Consider the following 16,741-nt stretch of genomic DNA (forward strand, 5'->3'; position numbering starts at 1 on the left):
AACTTATAAAAACTTAATCTGAAACAAAGATCAAAATCACAAAGGCAATGCTACCCTAATATGCAATGATCTGGGTGTTTAGTGCACGAGTGTGATTTTGTGGCTAGGGTTTTCAAGTGAGAACCAAGGGGCAGCTCCAAGCGAAAATCAACTTTTTTCATAAAATAAACTCTCCTAACCAATCTGAAATGAAACCCTAGATGATGCTTTTATAGCGGGCTTGTTTCAGACAAAGAGAAGGGGATGGAAATGCCCCGTGTCATGTGTAAAAACAAGCTGAAAAGATCTAGGGTTGAAAAACGCTCTCATGGAAAAGGCTGTCAGAAAGCTTATATGGGTTGTCTTAAGTGTGTGCCCAACCACGTGAAAGCAACGAGAAGTTTTGACTAGACAGAACCATTAAACATAATGAATTGGAAATAATGGCATGAAATGCATATGTATGAACAAACCTTTGATGAGAGAAATTGAGCTCTTGAGATTAATATTTCCAACAACATGATCCCAGAGAAGCGATTAAATCCTAAAATTAACTGGAGCATGTGTGGTACAATTTACAACATTTGACAAGGGAAGTCAAACAATAAAATAAGGACGCACATGTAAGAGTACTTTAAGGGGATGCCTTAATTATATTTACGGCCATAAATAGTATTATATTGACTAGAATTATCGAAATATTGTGGCATGATTATATATATATATATATATATGTGTTATTTGCTCATTGTGTGCTACACAAGTGTTCGTACTCGCTCGGGCCAGGGCCAGTCTTCATGTGCATGTTTACATTGCACCATATGCTCACTTTGGATCCATTGTAGGTGCCAGTCATGTCCTAGATTGTTATAGGCAATTAGGATTCATATGTGATACGCATAGGGCCAGTCTTCACGTGATTGTAGTACTAGAGCGTAAATCATTATTACACCAGTCCTATTCATGCCAGAATATCTCTTCATGAACTCGTGTGTCAGCATATGTCGATGAGCACTCGATATGATGTGTTTATTTACAAAATATTGTGAAGTAGTGCGTTCCCGAGATATTACGGTTTAGGATAAGTATTTTCATACTATACGTAGTATGCTATTTTTGGAAGCTATACTTGTTTTACAGAGAAGGGTTATTAAGCTTTCAAAAAGGTTTTACAAAGCTTTATTTTTAGGCCCACACTCCCTTATTTTTCACCACTTCAGGATTATTGGCAAATGTTGGTATAGGAGGGTACCTTCGATGGTATAATTTTTATCCTACTTTTATTGTACTATGTGTATGCTCTGACATCACGTGTGAAATGAGTTCATTTCCGCTCATATGTGCACTCTTGGATTTAGTCACTTTAGGTTTAAATTTACTCATATTTCCACATCACTATACTTTATGGCTTCGTAACCTTTCTAATGTCGATCAGCATAGCTCGATTCGGAATCCAGGTGAACATCCCAGGTCGAGGTGTATCACAGCTCAATGTGAATTGGAACTAATAAGTCATTGCAACTATATCAATTAGTTTAATTACAAAATTCCATCCAAGTTGTTATTGCTACTCTAGCACATACTACTTTTTTTTTATCATCAAGACCTCGGTCATTGGTGCTGTCTAGACTTATTGTTTGTCTAAGGGATTGACTAATGGCTAGGGATAGGAATTATGTACATTGACTTCACATCTAATCCAAGTCTCAAAAAAAGAAAACAAAAATTATTAAATTGGTTAGAGAAGTGTGTTTTTCACTCTACATATAAGTTTAAATCTTCATCCGTAATTTAGATTAATTTAGTATACTCCCTCATATGCGTCCTAAACATGAGTGCATATTTACTTTTTAACGTGAACTTCTCATGTTCCCCGTGATTCTAATACTACTTTTAAGTACATGTTTTTGGCATTGTCAATATCTCGTTTGTGTGAAATCTATAAGTCTAGGACCTCGTATTGTGACTGATGCAGGAAAAACCAAGGGAGTCTCAGGGAGATGGAGGATGATAACTTGGGATTTGCTCAATCAGGGGCAACGAAGCTCGCTCACGTCGCTAATCGTGGATTCGCTCACAAGACCAAGTCAAATGCTTGATTTTAGAAGGAAAATCACTCTCTTCAAATGCACTAGGCAAATACAATTTTAATTCATTTCAGTCTCATTTCTCAAGGGTTTAATACATATATTTATAAGGAATACAACACAATGAAACTCTAGTCCGAATTGGACTTTTGCTCTACCCAAAAATATTTAAAATGTTCTTATATGACTACTTAATTATTTGTGTTGCTCTATAACTCAATTAAATATAAGGAAAACTAACGAAAAGTAAAAAAAAAAACTTCTCTTTTAATGAAAAGCCTTTTTCAAAGGTATAGTGAATAGTATCAGGAAAATGTATAAATGTGGTTTTTCGTTAAAAGTGAACAATACCAGAAGTATTTTGTTAAACCTCTCTTAAATATATTTGATGATTCCAATACGCATAAGACTCTTGGTAGATTCCAATACATGCATGAGAGCTTTGGTTACTGCATCAGTGACTATTGATGAATGCAGGATTTAGAAAAAGGTCTAGCTTGATTTTATCGAGATACTTTTAATGTGATTGTAACTACTTTTATGTTGCATTACAAATTTAACTATGTTATAACACATGTGTTTTATTTATAAATAGTATACCTTAAAATATAAACTTACTATCTACATATTTTAATAAATAGATTAGTAAAATCTGAACCACATTAAGTTATTTATTTATTTATTTTTCATAACTTCCATTACTACTGCATTCTTCCGCTGCTACATTTTGTGTTGGCTATATTGCTGCCGTACCAGAGTTGACCACGTTTCATGAAATTTTTTAGCCAAAAATAAAATAAAGGATATATCATTAATAAAAAATAGAGAATTTTAATGAAATACTTTTGGTATTGTTCACTTTTAACGTTAAATATATTTTTACTCTGAAAAGTTATTCCTGATACTATTCATTTACAAAACATTTTTGTCATTTTGATTAAAATTCAAAATTTTCAAACAATTTCATTAGTTTTCCTTAAAAAATATACACATTAAATCAATACTTAACTAATAATTTAATTAATTAATAACCACATCATGTAATTTATAAATTTTAATTTAAATAATTTATCTTCCTCGCAATGCCCCTCTCTACCTCGTTCCAATTCTGTGAGAAGATAGAGACAGCAATATAGCAAAACTCCCGTATATAGTGTCGTGTTTCCATGCATTGCATATCCCGCCATGATGGTCCAGGTCACGTGGACACGTGTCGTAACGTCGGTCTGGAGCTACGAAGGTTTTTGTGGTGGCTGTAAAGGGCCACATCCACCACCCACTAGGGTTGGGGTGGGAGTTACAAAGAATCTCTAGGAAATATTTCCCCTCCCTCCCTCTCGCTCTCATCTGTAATTGAGTTTACGTGTAAATGTCCATTACACATGAAATATCGGAAGGAAAAATAAAGATTTATGACAACCAAAAGCGATTGTGATTAAGCTTGGTAAAATAAGTTTAGTGGTGTGTGCTGGTTGTAAAACAATTTTTGAAGAAGCACTTTCAAATGCTTATCCATATATACACTTTATAAATTAAGTATTTTCACAAAAATCGTCTCAAATATAGCCTAAATAATTCATTTAAACCAAGTCTGCAGCAAGAAATAAAACTGAAACCAATTCAATTTTACAATATTTCCTGTTAGAAAAGAGTTCTCCGGCTCTCTTCCACCAAGGCCACCAGAACAAGTGATCCGAACCTTTCAAATTTCATCAAACGGCAAAAAATTATCATAGCTTTTAAAAGGACAAAACAGGTGGGCCGTTGGATGAAATTTGAAAAGTCCGAATCACTTGATCCGGTGATCTTAGTGGAAGAGATCCAGAGAGGATCTCTTTCCTTCCTCTTAGTTAATTGTCAGTTCATGATTAGTAAATATGGAGAGAGGGAGACTCATTTCTCATGTCAAATATTCAAGCATGTAATGTTGCCGAGTCTTAATTGTCAATTAGATAATCATGTTCGGAATTGTGGCTTGAGGGTATATATATATTTAGAGTTGTCAAAAGAATTAAGGTATGACTACGCCTGATTAGCTTAAAATGGGACCTAGCTCATAAGTTGAGAAGGGCTGGGTCGAGGTTATGCCCAACAAGGTCAACCCAACCTATTTACTACGTGGGCCGATTGAAGCACGACTCAAATACGCATAGGCTGACTTTAAACTGGTTGTTCTGTTTGACAACTCTATACACACTAGACACAGAGTGATCCGAATTTCCAATCTGTCAGTATAAATTTTATGTCACCAATTACCTTGTGCGTGAACAAAATGCTCTCTTGTGATACTGTTAATCTGAACCACTAATCAAGTCGGTTGTGACTCTGAACAACTAATCAACTGATTGCTAAATGTTCAATTCAGATTCACAATCTGATAATATAAGCATTTGTTCGTTAACATAAGCATTTGTTTGCAATCATGTTTATTTATAATTATATACGAAATCACTGCATAAAGATCATATGAAAAGTAAATTCTGCTTGCTTCATACTATCCTAACTACCGTCATCGACGTCTTTATAATCGCCTACCTCAATCCACACTTACTAAAAGGCAAGATAAATCACAGAGCATAAATTAACTAGAGTGCAGAAAGATGGCCTTGCTCCAACAAAGAGTCAATGCAATCATCAAACATCTCCTGGATAGTCTTGAACTTGAATCCTAGACTCTGCAACTTTGACGTGTCGAACTCATAATCTGGTCTGCTTACTTGCTTCAAACTGAAAATTCCCATGTTAATTAAACTTCAAAACAACAGAGTATATATAAATTTCTGCTTGTTCAAGTTCATCTTCATATGTTCTTACTTTATTACCATGTGGTAGATCAAATGTAGCTAGCTTATCAAATTCCGATTGCTGAACTTATCAAAATCAAACACCGATGACATATGAATCACACATTGACGACATAATCTTTTCAGCAATTGGGATTTGATCGATTTACCTTTTGGCAATAGGTAAGGAAGGATATCGCATGGATAATAAGGAAGCCAACTCATCGTTGTCCAAAACTGTTGAGCTACAAAGATATCGACCATGAGCACTTTCATGCTCATAAACTAAGATGTGACAGAGTGCAACATCATCAATGTGAACATATCCCATTCTTCCATACCATACTGTATCGCCTGCTTAATTTCTCGGAAAAAAACAAAAACCAAAAAGAACCATTTATATTAAACCAAGATAAATGAGTGAAAATCATGCATAATCTACAGTGTATCAGTTTGATTTACAGAAACCAGACAGCAGCAGCCGTACCTTTAAGCAGGCTGAGAACCCGCGATGCAGTATGAGATAGATCAGGTGACAAACTAGGTCCAATCACCCACGCAGGTATAACAGTTACTAAATCGATCCCATTCTCTTTGCAAAAATCCCCTGCTGCCTTCTCGGCTACAACTTTTGATAAAGGGTACCAGAGCTTTTGTAACAGGTACACATACGGCCAGACCAACAAAGCGAACCATGAAAGCATACATAATTTGTCAGTTAAATCAGTTACATGGTTACATATATTATATAATATACATGGCATAAGCATATATTGAGATTAGGAAATGTACTTGCAGAGATCATAAATCTGCAGCGCTTTGCATCTTATTACTTGGTTCACAATTATATTTAATTGTCCCCAAAAAAATTGAATACTGAAGATTTTATGTGAATTAGGTGATGAAAGCAACCTGAAGTCTTTGGCAGTATTCCACAGAGCTCCAAGATGACTCATCCAGTTTTAAACTGGAGGCGAAATCTTCATCCGGTTTCACCCTTAGAGTTGAAGAAGATGAAGTGAAAACCACTCGCCTCAGAGACGGATTTTTCTTACACGAACGCAACACGTTCAAGGTACCCTCAATCGCTGGCTCCAGGATTTCTCTCTGTATGTGCATGACACAAAATAACAACATTACTCAATTTGTGTAATGGGTAGCCAGAAATTTGACATGTTATGTTACTAGACTATCAATTTGAACTATGGATAGGGTAAACTTCTGCTCAATGTACAATCCAGATTGAAGATTTTGCAACATCATACGCCAAGTGTTCAGGAATCAGGATTTAAAAAGTTCCTTTTTTAGGGCATATTTCATCTCCGATAAGATGCAACATGCCTTTGGATCAGATGAAGGTTTCTCCATTACAGGGGAAGCAGAATGGAAGACACCATGGCAGCCCAAGATTGCATCATCAAAGCTGCATTCTTTCGTTAAATCAGCCTCCACCAATCTGAGTCTTTCCGTAGCTCCTTCCAGCTTCCATAAATGCGCCAATTTCTTCTGGTTTCCTTTGAATGCATTGCACAAACCAGATTATCATAGTCTTATAAACATTCTGTGTGCAGACGTCTGTTATTTGTTAAAGGACAAATTTTGTATCGATGACACAATAATAAGCTTTTCTGTCAACAGGCATATTATCTACCAGTGTCATCGACATATCATCGATACAAAATATGTCATTTAATAAAGAAATGCACTGCAGGTTTTGATCATGCAGATTGACGGGGGAATTACCTAGATCTCTGACGGTTCCAATTACATGATAGCCCGACAAGAGAAGCTGCTTTATAAGGCGAGATGCCAGATAGCCGGAAGCCCCCGTAACACAAACTTTGCCTTTGGATTCAAGTTTTTCATCCATCCCCTTCAAATCAGCAGCACTTTTCTACTGCAAGCTGATAGATAGAGGCAGTGAAGTAGCCCTGAGGTAATTAAAAGCCAAAAAATATATATATTAATAACAAATGCAGATGGAAACAGCTTAGAAGAGATTGAAGAGTTTATTGGGGTCATAAAACACCAACATTGAGATATTATTCATCAGGTGAATTTCACCATCACTAGCCAAATTTCTTTGTAGTCTAAATTTTTATTTATTTATTTATTTTTTTATAATTTGAGCCGCATTCTAATCTAATCTAAAATTACAGGGAGGTGGATTTAAACTTGGGTGCAAAGCAGGGGAGCACATTGCTCTATCCAACTTGGCTACATCCAAGTCTGCTGCTTTATGGTCTAATTGGTGCATTCAAATGTGTGCATTATAATTTATAGACTTTCAAACCCGACTGTCCAAACAAAATACAACACTGAAATCACACCACTGCAACCCATCAAATCTCGCCTCTTACCTTCACGCAGCTGCCCTAATCCAACGAGAAAAACAAAGTGATTCGCACGCACATTTCTTCTGGCCATGCGCTCAAATGTATATTAGAACTTTTGAATTGAATAAATCAAAGAACTAAGGATGGAAATAAACAAGGTTGTGCAGATATTATTTAAAGAAAAATGCATAACTTCAATTTCGTCTCCTTTTAACATTCACTCACAGTCAAATGCAAAATTGTCCTTACCTTTTTCATCGGTAATGAATGAGTTAACAGGACATATTCAAATCAGGGTGCATGCTTTTCGCAAATGATTTAGTGTTGATAGATTAAACGCAAGAGAGAGTAAATGCAAAGCTTAACCACCTTTGGAGGGAAATGTTGGAATCTAAGGTCTTCGTCTAAGTAGGTCAAAGACAAAGTATATGAAGTGCAAGCTCAGTGGAAATGGGGGTCCAAATGAGATAGGGGTGATGATTGAAGATCAGGAAATATCAAAGAGTGAATGCTTTCATTATTTTAATATATTTTGTAAAAGAACGGAGAATTTGATAGAGATCTCAACCATAGAATACAATTTGGATGAATGAAGCAGAAGAGTGCATCGGTTGTTTTGTGTGATCATCGCATGCCACTAAAGCTCAAGAAATTTTTTTATAGGATGACAATAAGGCCAGCAATGTTTGATGACACAAAATGTTAGGCGGTCAAGTATCAACATGTGCAAAAGATAAGTGTAGCAGAAATAAGAATGATTCGTTGGATGTACGAATACATGAGAAATAATAAAATTAAGAACAAGGATATCTGAGGTAAAATAAAAATGATCGCAATTGAACATAAGACGAGAACAAATCGGTTAAGGTGGTTTGAACATATGAACCGAAAACTTACTGATGCCCATTAGGAAGTACGTGAGATAAAAACTCAGGGCAAAAGGAGTATAAGACGACCTAGAAGACTTGAAAGATAAGACTTAGCACAAAACCAAATGCAATGCCGTTCTAAGATTCATACAACACCCTCATCTAATATGATACAACTTTGTTGTTGTTATACTTGCTTATGCTGTTCTTATTTACTAATCTAGTAATCTTCAAAACCCATCTCCTATTTCTCTTAAGTAAATGAGAACCACAGAGTGGAAGAAAATATTTTTAATGGATCAGATTTTGTTTATGTTTGTTAGTTTTTAGATTGGATTAAGTTGGATTTCTTCTGAGAGTGAAAAAGGATGATCGCAATAAGATACCGAAGGAAGAGAGTAAAGAGAGGAAAACCAGACCTGGTTTGACCGTTTGGGAGCTCCAGCCGGCAGGAAAATGATGAGACGCAGTCGAGGAGAACCCAAATAAAAAACAAGTTCAGAGAAGCACCATTTATATTTTATTCTAAGGTGGCAAACTATGACATCATATCCCATTCGTTGAATTAGAATAATTCTGAAAGTAATATTATTCATACCATGTTTTTATACAATATTTCTATATTATTTTACGTGATATCTTATGTAGACCATCACATCATTTGAAAAATTTGCAAAACCTAAGAAAAGAAAGGAGATAGACTCCTCGTATAGCACAATCATCATTTAATTAACTAGTTTTTCATATTATTAATTTATTAAATAATGAACTAAATTTAAAAATCTGTTTAATTCAAATGATGTGGCTGTACAAGTCAAATATTACTTAAAGTGGTATGAAAATATTGTACAAAAATATGGTATAAATAGTATTAGTCTAATACTTAGGGTTCTTTAGATATTTACATATACTAAGAGGTGTATTCAATTGTAATTTTGAGGGATTTTAATTCTTTTAATGAATTTAGATGTATTCATTCAAAAATTTAAGTGATTATCTAAAATTCAATGTATATTCAATTAGAATTTTAAAATAGTTTATTAAAATTCTTAAAAATCCGAGTATATTTAATTAAAATTTTAAAGAAGTTTATAACATTACAAGTATATTCAATTAGAATTTGATTTTAAAGAATTTGACAAAGTTGAGGAATTAGAGAAAATTGGAAAGATTCTATAATGTATTTTAAGCATATTCAAATCTCACATATCTCTAAGAGATTTTGAAAGAATTAAATCAAAATTTTACAAGAAATCTCTACAAATCAATTAAACTTAATAAAAGTTTATGAATTTATAAATCTATTAAAATCTCTTAAATTTCTAATTGAATATCGGTCTTAAATTTGGGTTTTCTGACGGCCCTATTGATCTATAGTGTGCGGATAAAAATGCCCTGATGTCAATCATCGTGAGGTTTTGTGTTCAGTCTGTATCCTCCCCACTTTTGTTCCTTCCCGTACCCTTTTTTGCTTTTCTTTCGTTTTCTAAGCTCTCTATTTTTCTCCTTCTATTTTTCTCAACTCTTTGTTTCCTCAGTCATCCTTCTGTGGACGCAGCTTTTCTCGCTGCTTCCTTCCTTCATTTTCCCGCCGTCTCCCTGCTCGCCTATCTCCCAAAATCTTTTCAATTCCGCCAGCCGCAGCCACCACTCAGACTTCCCCCAAAGGTAATTTCTCCTCCCTCCCTACCAGTCGTATTTAAATATGGATTTCATACGTATATATATATATTTAGTTCTGTTATGTTTTCTTTGTTGTTTTTCTGATTTTCTAGGTTTTGTTTGCAGCCTCTAAAGCCGCCGTTATTGAAGCCACCTGTAATCCTTTGAACTGTTGTTTAAGCCATTTAGGGTAAGCAATTTCATATTTATAAAACTGATTTGGGATTTACGATGTAGGGCTTTTGAATTAGGGTTCGAATTAGAGATTTACAACTTGGGGAATTTTTTTTATTTAGGGTTTTAATTTTGAGAAATTAGTAGGGAGAACGGCAATATATAGGATGTTAAAGTAGTTACTTCTTCCTTTCTCTCTGTTTTGAGATTATACTCTTTGAGCAGAAATACAATCCTCTGTATTGGAGGTATTCTTTGTACAGATATGACAACAACTTGGCTGCTGCACCGTCTCTTGCCACTCGAGGGTAAGGTCCAGTTGCTTAGGTAGTTGATCGTAAAGCTATGATCAGACGTTGAGTTTATTTTTGATCGAGGAATTTGAAAGCATCTTTATCTGTTTCTTTTATTGTGTTCTGATTCGATTAAATTTTAGGTTCTGGAAATTATAAGCTAGTTTTTATTTTGATACAGCAATTTGGTTGCCTGTTGTGTTTATGATGGTTCTAACAAATTGGTTTTTAATGACACCAACAGCCTTGCCTTCCTCCCCAGCTACTACATGGATCCTATGAACAGACTTGGAAGCAAAACTTTCAATCAGATTACCAAGAGTTGACTCCAGTTTTGCATGCAATTGGTTGCTGACTTTTCCAATTTCGCTGGTCGTCGTGATGGTGCTCATGAAGTCCCTAACAGTGAGCTTGCTGAAAGAAATTGTTACACAAATTAAGTGGCCCATCAAAATGATTTTCGTCTGTCAAGTGATCAAGGCGAGCACTGTTTTTTTTTCTTTGACAGAAATCAGTGTAAGAAGATTTATAATATTTTAAAACATTATTTGAGAATTCTGGCATTTGAATTGAATTGGTATTGATTTTTTTTCATATTTTTTTCATTGATTTTTATTTTATATAACAATGTCATTTGTACTTTCCGCACATTTCTACCAACACATCCATTGCTGGTCACTGAAGCTGATACCGAAGTGTTCAAAGCAAACTAGAAGGGATCTGATTTCGAGAAGAAGGATTTGATTTATCTTTACGGCCAGTGCAAGGGGAATATGAATAGGTATTAGCTTTATTTATCACTGCATTTATCTTTTTGGTCATTTGGATTCCTGTTTCTGTTTGATACTTGCAGACTGTTCTATTCAATGATAGGTTGTGATGCTAAACTCGATTCATACCGTTTCAAGGAAATTCTTGTGAGGCAATAGCTACAAGTGCGCATATGTTTATTAAGCTTCAAGTTCATAGTGAAAATTCTGGGATTTTGGTTCATGTTTTAATTTTAGGTGCTTGGATATAATGTTTATATTTATGTGATTGAAGGGTTACATGGGTTTCGAATTATTCATTGAACATAGTCATTTTAGTTTCAGTTATTACATTGCATTTGCTCATTCCATGGATTATATCTTTATGGTTCTAACAAATCTGAACTTATTGTCAAAATATGAATTCATTCTTTTAAATCCTTATTATATCCAAATGAAGTCAATTTCAGTCCTTCTACCACAAATTTAAGTCAGTGTTACTGGGAATCATCTTTTTCTGAGTTCAGTCCTGGCTTGCAAACCATGGCCGATTGGTTCTTAAAGATATTTAAAATAGAACCACAGGTGATAAGATTCACTATGAATGTTAGCAAGGTTCTAAAAAACGCTAGGCGCTAGTCGGGTGGCAGGCTAGCACCTAGTGTCTAGGCGGTTAGACGGGGTCTAGGCGGCCTAGGTGGATTTAGGTAAATTTCTTGTATATCTTATAAATAAGTGTATATTAACACATAAAAAATAAAATTATACTTGTATGAAATCCATGAATAAGATAATAAAAGAATGATAAAATACAAAAAGAGTATCAAACAAGTTCAAAATTTAAAAATACATTTAAGTATATATGCCATATAACTTAAGACATTTTAAATGATTATATCTAATTTTTCAAAAATAAAAGTAAAAATCCTAAGTAGTGGGTTGGGTGGTTCATAATAAAACTACTAGGAAGCCATGCTAGGCATTCCTTAACCAAACCATGCACATTGGTATCATCTCCAAAATCCTCTTTTTTATTTATGATTTTATTTGAGTTGGTGTCCCGCTTTGAACTTTGGATCACCAAAACCGATCAGACACCTATATAGCCATTGATTCATGGGGTTTTTTGAAATGGGTCCAAAGTAACTAAAAATTGGACCTATTTCAAAAGTCAAAAGTCACTAAAAATTGGACATATTTCAAAAGATAGTCTATAAAATTGGACCTATTTCAAATTTTCCCTTGATTCATTTGAAAGTTGAGCTACGCCTTGAAAAACATGACTTTTGTGCCTTTGATGTCCTTCCAGATTGCATGTGTCCTTCAATGTCAGATATTTTTTATTTTTTTTATTAATTTACAAAGACACCTATTAATGTTTTCGTGCCCTCTAGTTTAAGATATTTAAATAAAAAATAGATTTTCGTGTTCATTTACACTTCTTCTCCTCAATCTTCACGCCTCACTCCCTCTTCTTAATTCCTCTCCCTCTCAATCCTCCCGCCTCTCCTCTGACCTCTTTCCCTTTCCCAATCCAACCAAACCTCTCCCACTTTACTTTTTTTTCCAAATTTTTCTTATTTCCTTATCTCTCTCTCTCTCTGGATTCTTCGAGGAGGTCTTGCCGCATCTCACTTCCTGGTCACAAATCTCGACTTTCCTTCTCTAATAATCGATGGACCTTCTTTTCGTTTCCTCTTCTTTTTTTTTCCGTTTTCCCTCTGTAAATTCTCCCCCTTTTTTTTTTGTTTCCTCTTCTTCTGTTTTGAGCTGTAAGTTTCTCTTTTTCGATGGATTTCAAAGAGAGGGAGTTGCGACAGCTAAGAAAGTCGTGGCGCACAAAGAGGGAGTCGAAGCGAAATTTCTTCCCAGGAAACCATTTCGCTCCGTCCAGGCCACCTAAGAGCGCCTAAGCGGACGCCTAACAGCTCCCTGATTTTTCTTAATGATTCGGACCTAATCGGATCGACACACCTACGCCCAACGCCTAGGCGCATTTTTAGAACATTGAATGTTAGATCAGATGGCCCCTTTAGTTAGCCCCTCAAGCCTTACTACATGGTAATTTACCTATGATATATGCAAATAATATTCTCATATTTTGTTGGTATTTTACCTATAATGCAAGTAGGTAAATTAATAGGAAGTAGGTAAATTATGTACGTGATGCCAATTTACCTACATTTTTTATGTGAACCAAATATTCTAGACTGTATATGTAAATAATTTACCTGTAGTTGGTTCTTTTCTTTTTCATTGTCCTAAAATTAATTTACCTGCAATTTTATCTCCATTAATTTATATATTTTTACCTTGACAACAAATTTTTTTTTATATATTTTTAAAGTACAATAATTGCCTATATGTAAGGCCATTTCCAACTGAAGGCTGGTCAGATGACTCGTTTTAGCCCTCTAGCCCTCCAAGAAATTAATATTTTAATGAACAGTACATGGTCATATTTGTCTCCATCTCTAATCGAGGGCCAAAAGGCTATAGGACTCGTTTTAGTTCTGTTACAAAAAACCGTCTCCAACAAAGGGCCAAATATAATTTATTATTTAAAAACGACAACTTAAATTCAAATCCAACCGTTAAGTGACGTCAGTTAGCCGTTGGATTTGAAATTTTCTTTTGCTATAAATAGGGTGGATATTGGGCTATAATTCACACAACTTTGAATTCAATCTATTTCAATTCAAGTTTGCAATGAATTCCAACTTTGGATCCTCTTCGGATTCCAACTGGGGGTCCTCATCCAATTCCAAATTGGAAGCAAAATGGGCGTAAATGAGACGAAAAGATGAGGAGTCTGATGAAAAAGTTAAAGTAAGGCGCAACAAACAAAACAGAGTAGCAACCATGGCTGCGGCCATGATGTGTCAGCCAACTGAGGAACAACCTCAATGGGGTGGCTCTATTGCTGGTCGCTCTTACAAACCACGAAACAGAGCGATGTCGCATGCCAATCTAATGAACTACTTTAACCCCAACTTGGTGTACACATAAGAGGATTTCAGACATCGCTTTCGGATGAGGCGTCATGTCTTCGAGCATTTACTTCGTGATGTCCAGCAGGTCAATCCATACTTTTGACAGAAGCGGGACAGAGTAGGCCGTCCTGGTTTCTCACCTTATCAGAAGGTTACTGTTGCACTCCGAATGATGACCTATGGCTTCCCAGCTGATTCGATGGATGAAACCCATGGTATGTCTGAGTCTACATGCCTTGATACTCTTGAACAATTCTGTGACACAATTGTTCAGGTTTACAAAGACGAGTACCTCCACGAGCCAAATAAAAAAGATCTGAATCGGCTTCTTTGCAAAGCTGAAACCGTGGGTTTCCGGGCATGATATGGTCATTAGACTGCATACATTGGGATTGGAATAACTGTCCCACCGAATGGCATTGAGGCTTTAGCGGAAGATCGAGAAAGCCAAATTTTGTGTTAGAGGCGGTTGCCTCATATGACACATGGATCTGGCATGCTTTCTTTGTAGTCCCTAGATCCCAAAATGACATTACAGTTCTTGGGCGTTCACCCCTCTTCAATAACTTTTCTACGTCATTCCTAGGGTTTGGAATTGCTTGGACAAGTGTTGCCCACTTTTGGTAGATGCCATCTGCCAAGTAATACCCCATATTGTATTAACGGTTGTTGATGTAGTAGTCAAGTTGAGGTGCTTTACCTTTCGTCAAGTTATTGAAGAGGGGTGAACGCCCAAGAACTATAATGTCATTTTGGGATCCATGGACTCCAAAGAAAGCATGTCAGATCCATGTGTCATATGAGGCAACTGCCTCTAACACAACAGTTGACTTTCTCGACCTTCTGCTAAAGCCTCCTTGCCATCCGGTGGGACAGTTCTTCCAATCCTAATGCATGCAGTCTAATGACCCTATCATGCCTGGAAACCCACGGTCTTCAACTTTGCGAATGAGCCGAATCAGATCTTCTTGATTTGGCTCACAAAGGTACTCGTCTTTGTAAACTTGAACAATTGTGTCACAGAATTGTTCAAGAGTATCAAGGCATGTAGACTCAGACATACCGTGGGTTTCATCCATTGAATCAACTGGGGAGCCATAGGCCATCATTCGGAGTGCAACAGTAACCTTCTGATGAGGTGAAAAATCAGGGCGGCTTGCTCTGTCCCGCTTCTGTCGAAAGTATGGATTGATCTGCTGGACATCATGAAGTAAACGTTCGAAGACATGACGCCTCATCCAGAAGCGACGTCTGAAATCTAAGCAAAAAACTTATGTCAATGGGTTTTATTCAAGCAATAGGGCCAAACATAATTTATTATTTAAAAACTACAACTTAAATTTAAATCCAACGGCTAAGTGATGTTAGCTAGCCGTTGGATTTGAATTTTTCTTTTGCTATAAATAGGGTGGATATTGGGCTATAATTCACACAACTTTGAATTCAATCTATTTCAATTCAAGTTTGCAATGAATTCCAACTGGGGGTCTTCATCCAATTCCAAATTGGAAGCTAAATGGGCGCAAATGAGACGAGAAGATGAGGAGTCTGATGAAGAAGTTCAAGTAAGGTGCAACAAACAAAATAGAGCAGCAGCCATGGTGTGTCAACCAACTGAGGAACAACCTTAATGGGATGGCTCTATTGCTGGTCGCTTTTACAAACCACGAAACAGAGCGATGTCGCATGCCAATCTGATAAACTACTTCAACCCCAACTCAGTGTACACGGAAAAGGATTTCAGATGTCACTTCCAGATGAAGCGTCATGTCTTTGAGCGTTTACTTCGTGATGTCCAGCAGATCAATCCATACTTTCGACAGAAGCAAGACAGAGCAGGCTGCCCTGGTTTCTCACCTCATCAAAAGGTTTTTGTTGCAAAAAGTTATGTTTGGCCCTTTGGTCTAGTCAATGGATTTTATTCAAGCAAAAAACTTATGTCAGGTTTTATGCGGAAAAAAATGAGTTTGAAGAGTTAAAATCATATTTTTAGTAATGCTTAACGTGGCCAAAATAAAATAAAAAAAGGTCTGAGATGCTAAAAAAGAGTCTTTTTTTATCATTTTATGATCGTTTATAGATTATTTCTTAAAGAAATTAATTCTATTCAAAGTCTAGTTATCTAAATATGTCGAACAAATCAACAATTTTGATAACAAGTATTATGTATTCTCGTTGTTAAATTATCAATATTTTTTTTTTATGTGATTCATATGGATGCTTAACAACAAATAATTTCTAAATTGAATGATTTTTCTAGAGATAATTTTGAGAGGATGATAAAAAAAAATTAAAAAAAAGAGTAGTTTTGATTATGACTTCTGTAAGGTTAAATAATATCACGCATCGGGGAAGGAAGAGTTTCCTCCTTCCCAAGTTCAAGGGATATATTAGCCTTATAATTATAACAAAGAAAACATGGCACGTCACCCATTCGCTCAAGACACAAGAATTCTACTATGTAACCATTGTATTAGGTTTGTTAGCCAATTCAATTTGACATCCATCTAGAAAGCTTGGAAAATATTTGTACGTACTACTTTCACTTTCTTATTTGGCTAGTACCACGACATATCAATATTGCGCATAAAAGAGTTTTTTTGTCAATTCGTGAAATCAGAAAGGAGGGCAGAGAATCTTCACTGTTTGGGGCTTTAATTCGTGCCTTCATTGTAGCTTGGACGGCGTTCACCAGCCTCTTCATATGGCTTTTTGCACGTTTCTCACACAAGGCGCTAATTGTTGGTGCAAAAAAAATTGGACCCAATTCTTCACCAACAAGTAATCACATAAACACATTGAAAAGCTCTAGACAC

The 16,741-nt window shown here is 35.7% G+C and overlaps 2 protein-coding genes and 1 long non-coding RNA gene across 5 annotated transcripts; 1 reads left to right on the forward strand and 2 right to left on the reverse strand.

The window, feature by feature from the left end:
- Window positions 1-4,508: 4,508 nt before the first annotated feature.
- On the reverse strand, window positions 4,509-6,777 carry LOC137729632 (tetraketide alpha-pyrone reductase 1-like). The gene is made up of 6 exons (XM_068468626.1): window positions 6,593-6,777; window positions 6,191-6,363; window positions 5,762-5,956; window positions 5,337-5,499; window positions 5,020-5,203; window positions 4,509-4,793 (listed from the first exon to the last, which is right to left on the reverse strand). Exons 1-6 carry the CDS (start codon window positions 6,717-6,719, stop codon window positions 4,652-4,654), a joined length of 984 nt encoding a protein of 327 aa, XP_068324727.1. The 5' UTR covers window positions 6,720-6,777; the 3' UTR covers window positions 4,509-4,651.
- Window positions 6,778-9,503: 2,726 nt separating this feature from the next.
- Window positions 9,504-11,248, forward strand: LOC137729633 (uncharacterized). 3 transcript variants are annotated; one of them, XR_011068020.1, is made up of 4 exons: window positions 9,504-9,722; window positions 9,843-9,906; window positions 10,139-10,198; window positions 10,446-11,248. It is a non-coding gene; the product is annotated as an uncharacterized lncRNA (long non-coding RNA). The 3 variants fall into 3 exon arrangements; XR_011068021.1 differs by lacking the exon at window positions 10,139-10,198 and having other exon boundaries at window positions 10,428-10,699; window positions 10,868-11,248; XR_011068019.1 differs by lacking the exon at window positions 10,139-10,198 and having other exon boundaries at window positions 10,428-11,248.
- A 3,564-nt stretch (window positions 11,249-14,812) lies between these two features.
- Window positions 14,813-15,163, reverse strand: LOC137728313 (uncharacterized). Its single transcript, XM_068467133.1, has one exon. It carries the CDS (start codon window positions 15,161-15,163, stop codon window positions 14,813-14,815), a length of 351 nt encoding a protein of 116 aa, XP_068323234.1.
- Window positions 15,164-16,741: the final 1,578 nt, after the last annotated feature.

The sequence above is a fragment of the Pyrus communis genome, chromosome 3, assembly GCF_963583255.1.
Source record: "Pyrus communis chromosome 3, drPyrComm1.1, whole genome shotgun sequence".
NCBI lineage: Eukaryota > Viridiplantae > Streptophyta > Magnoliopsida > Rosales > Rosaceae > Pyrus > Pyrus communis.

Excerpts from the sequence above, each read along its gene's own strand:
- LOC137729632 (XM_068468626.1), bottom strand. The coding sequence starts at position 6,719 with ATGGATGAAAAACTTGAATCCAAAGGCAAAGTTTGTGTTACGGGGGCT. Across the intron at positions 6,364-6,592 it reads TGGAACCGTCAGAGATCTAG|GAAACCAGAAGAAATTGGCG; the intron begins GTAATTCCCCCG and ends ATGCATTCAAAG. Across the intron at positions 5,500-5,761 it reads AATACTGCCAAAGACTTCAG|CTCTGGTACCCTTTATCAAA; the intron begins GTTGCTTTCATC and ends CTGTTACAAAAG.
- LOC137728313 (XM_068467133.1), bottom strand. The coding sequence starts at position 15,163 with ATGAGGCGTCATGTCTTCGAACGTTTACTTCATGATGTCCAGCAGATC.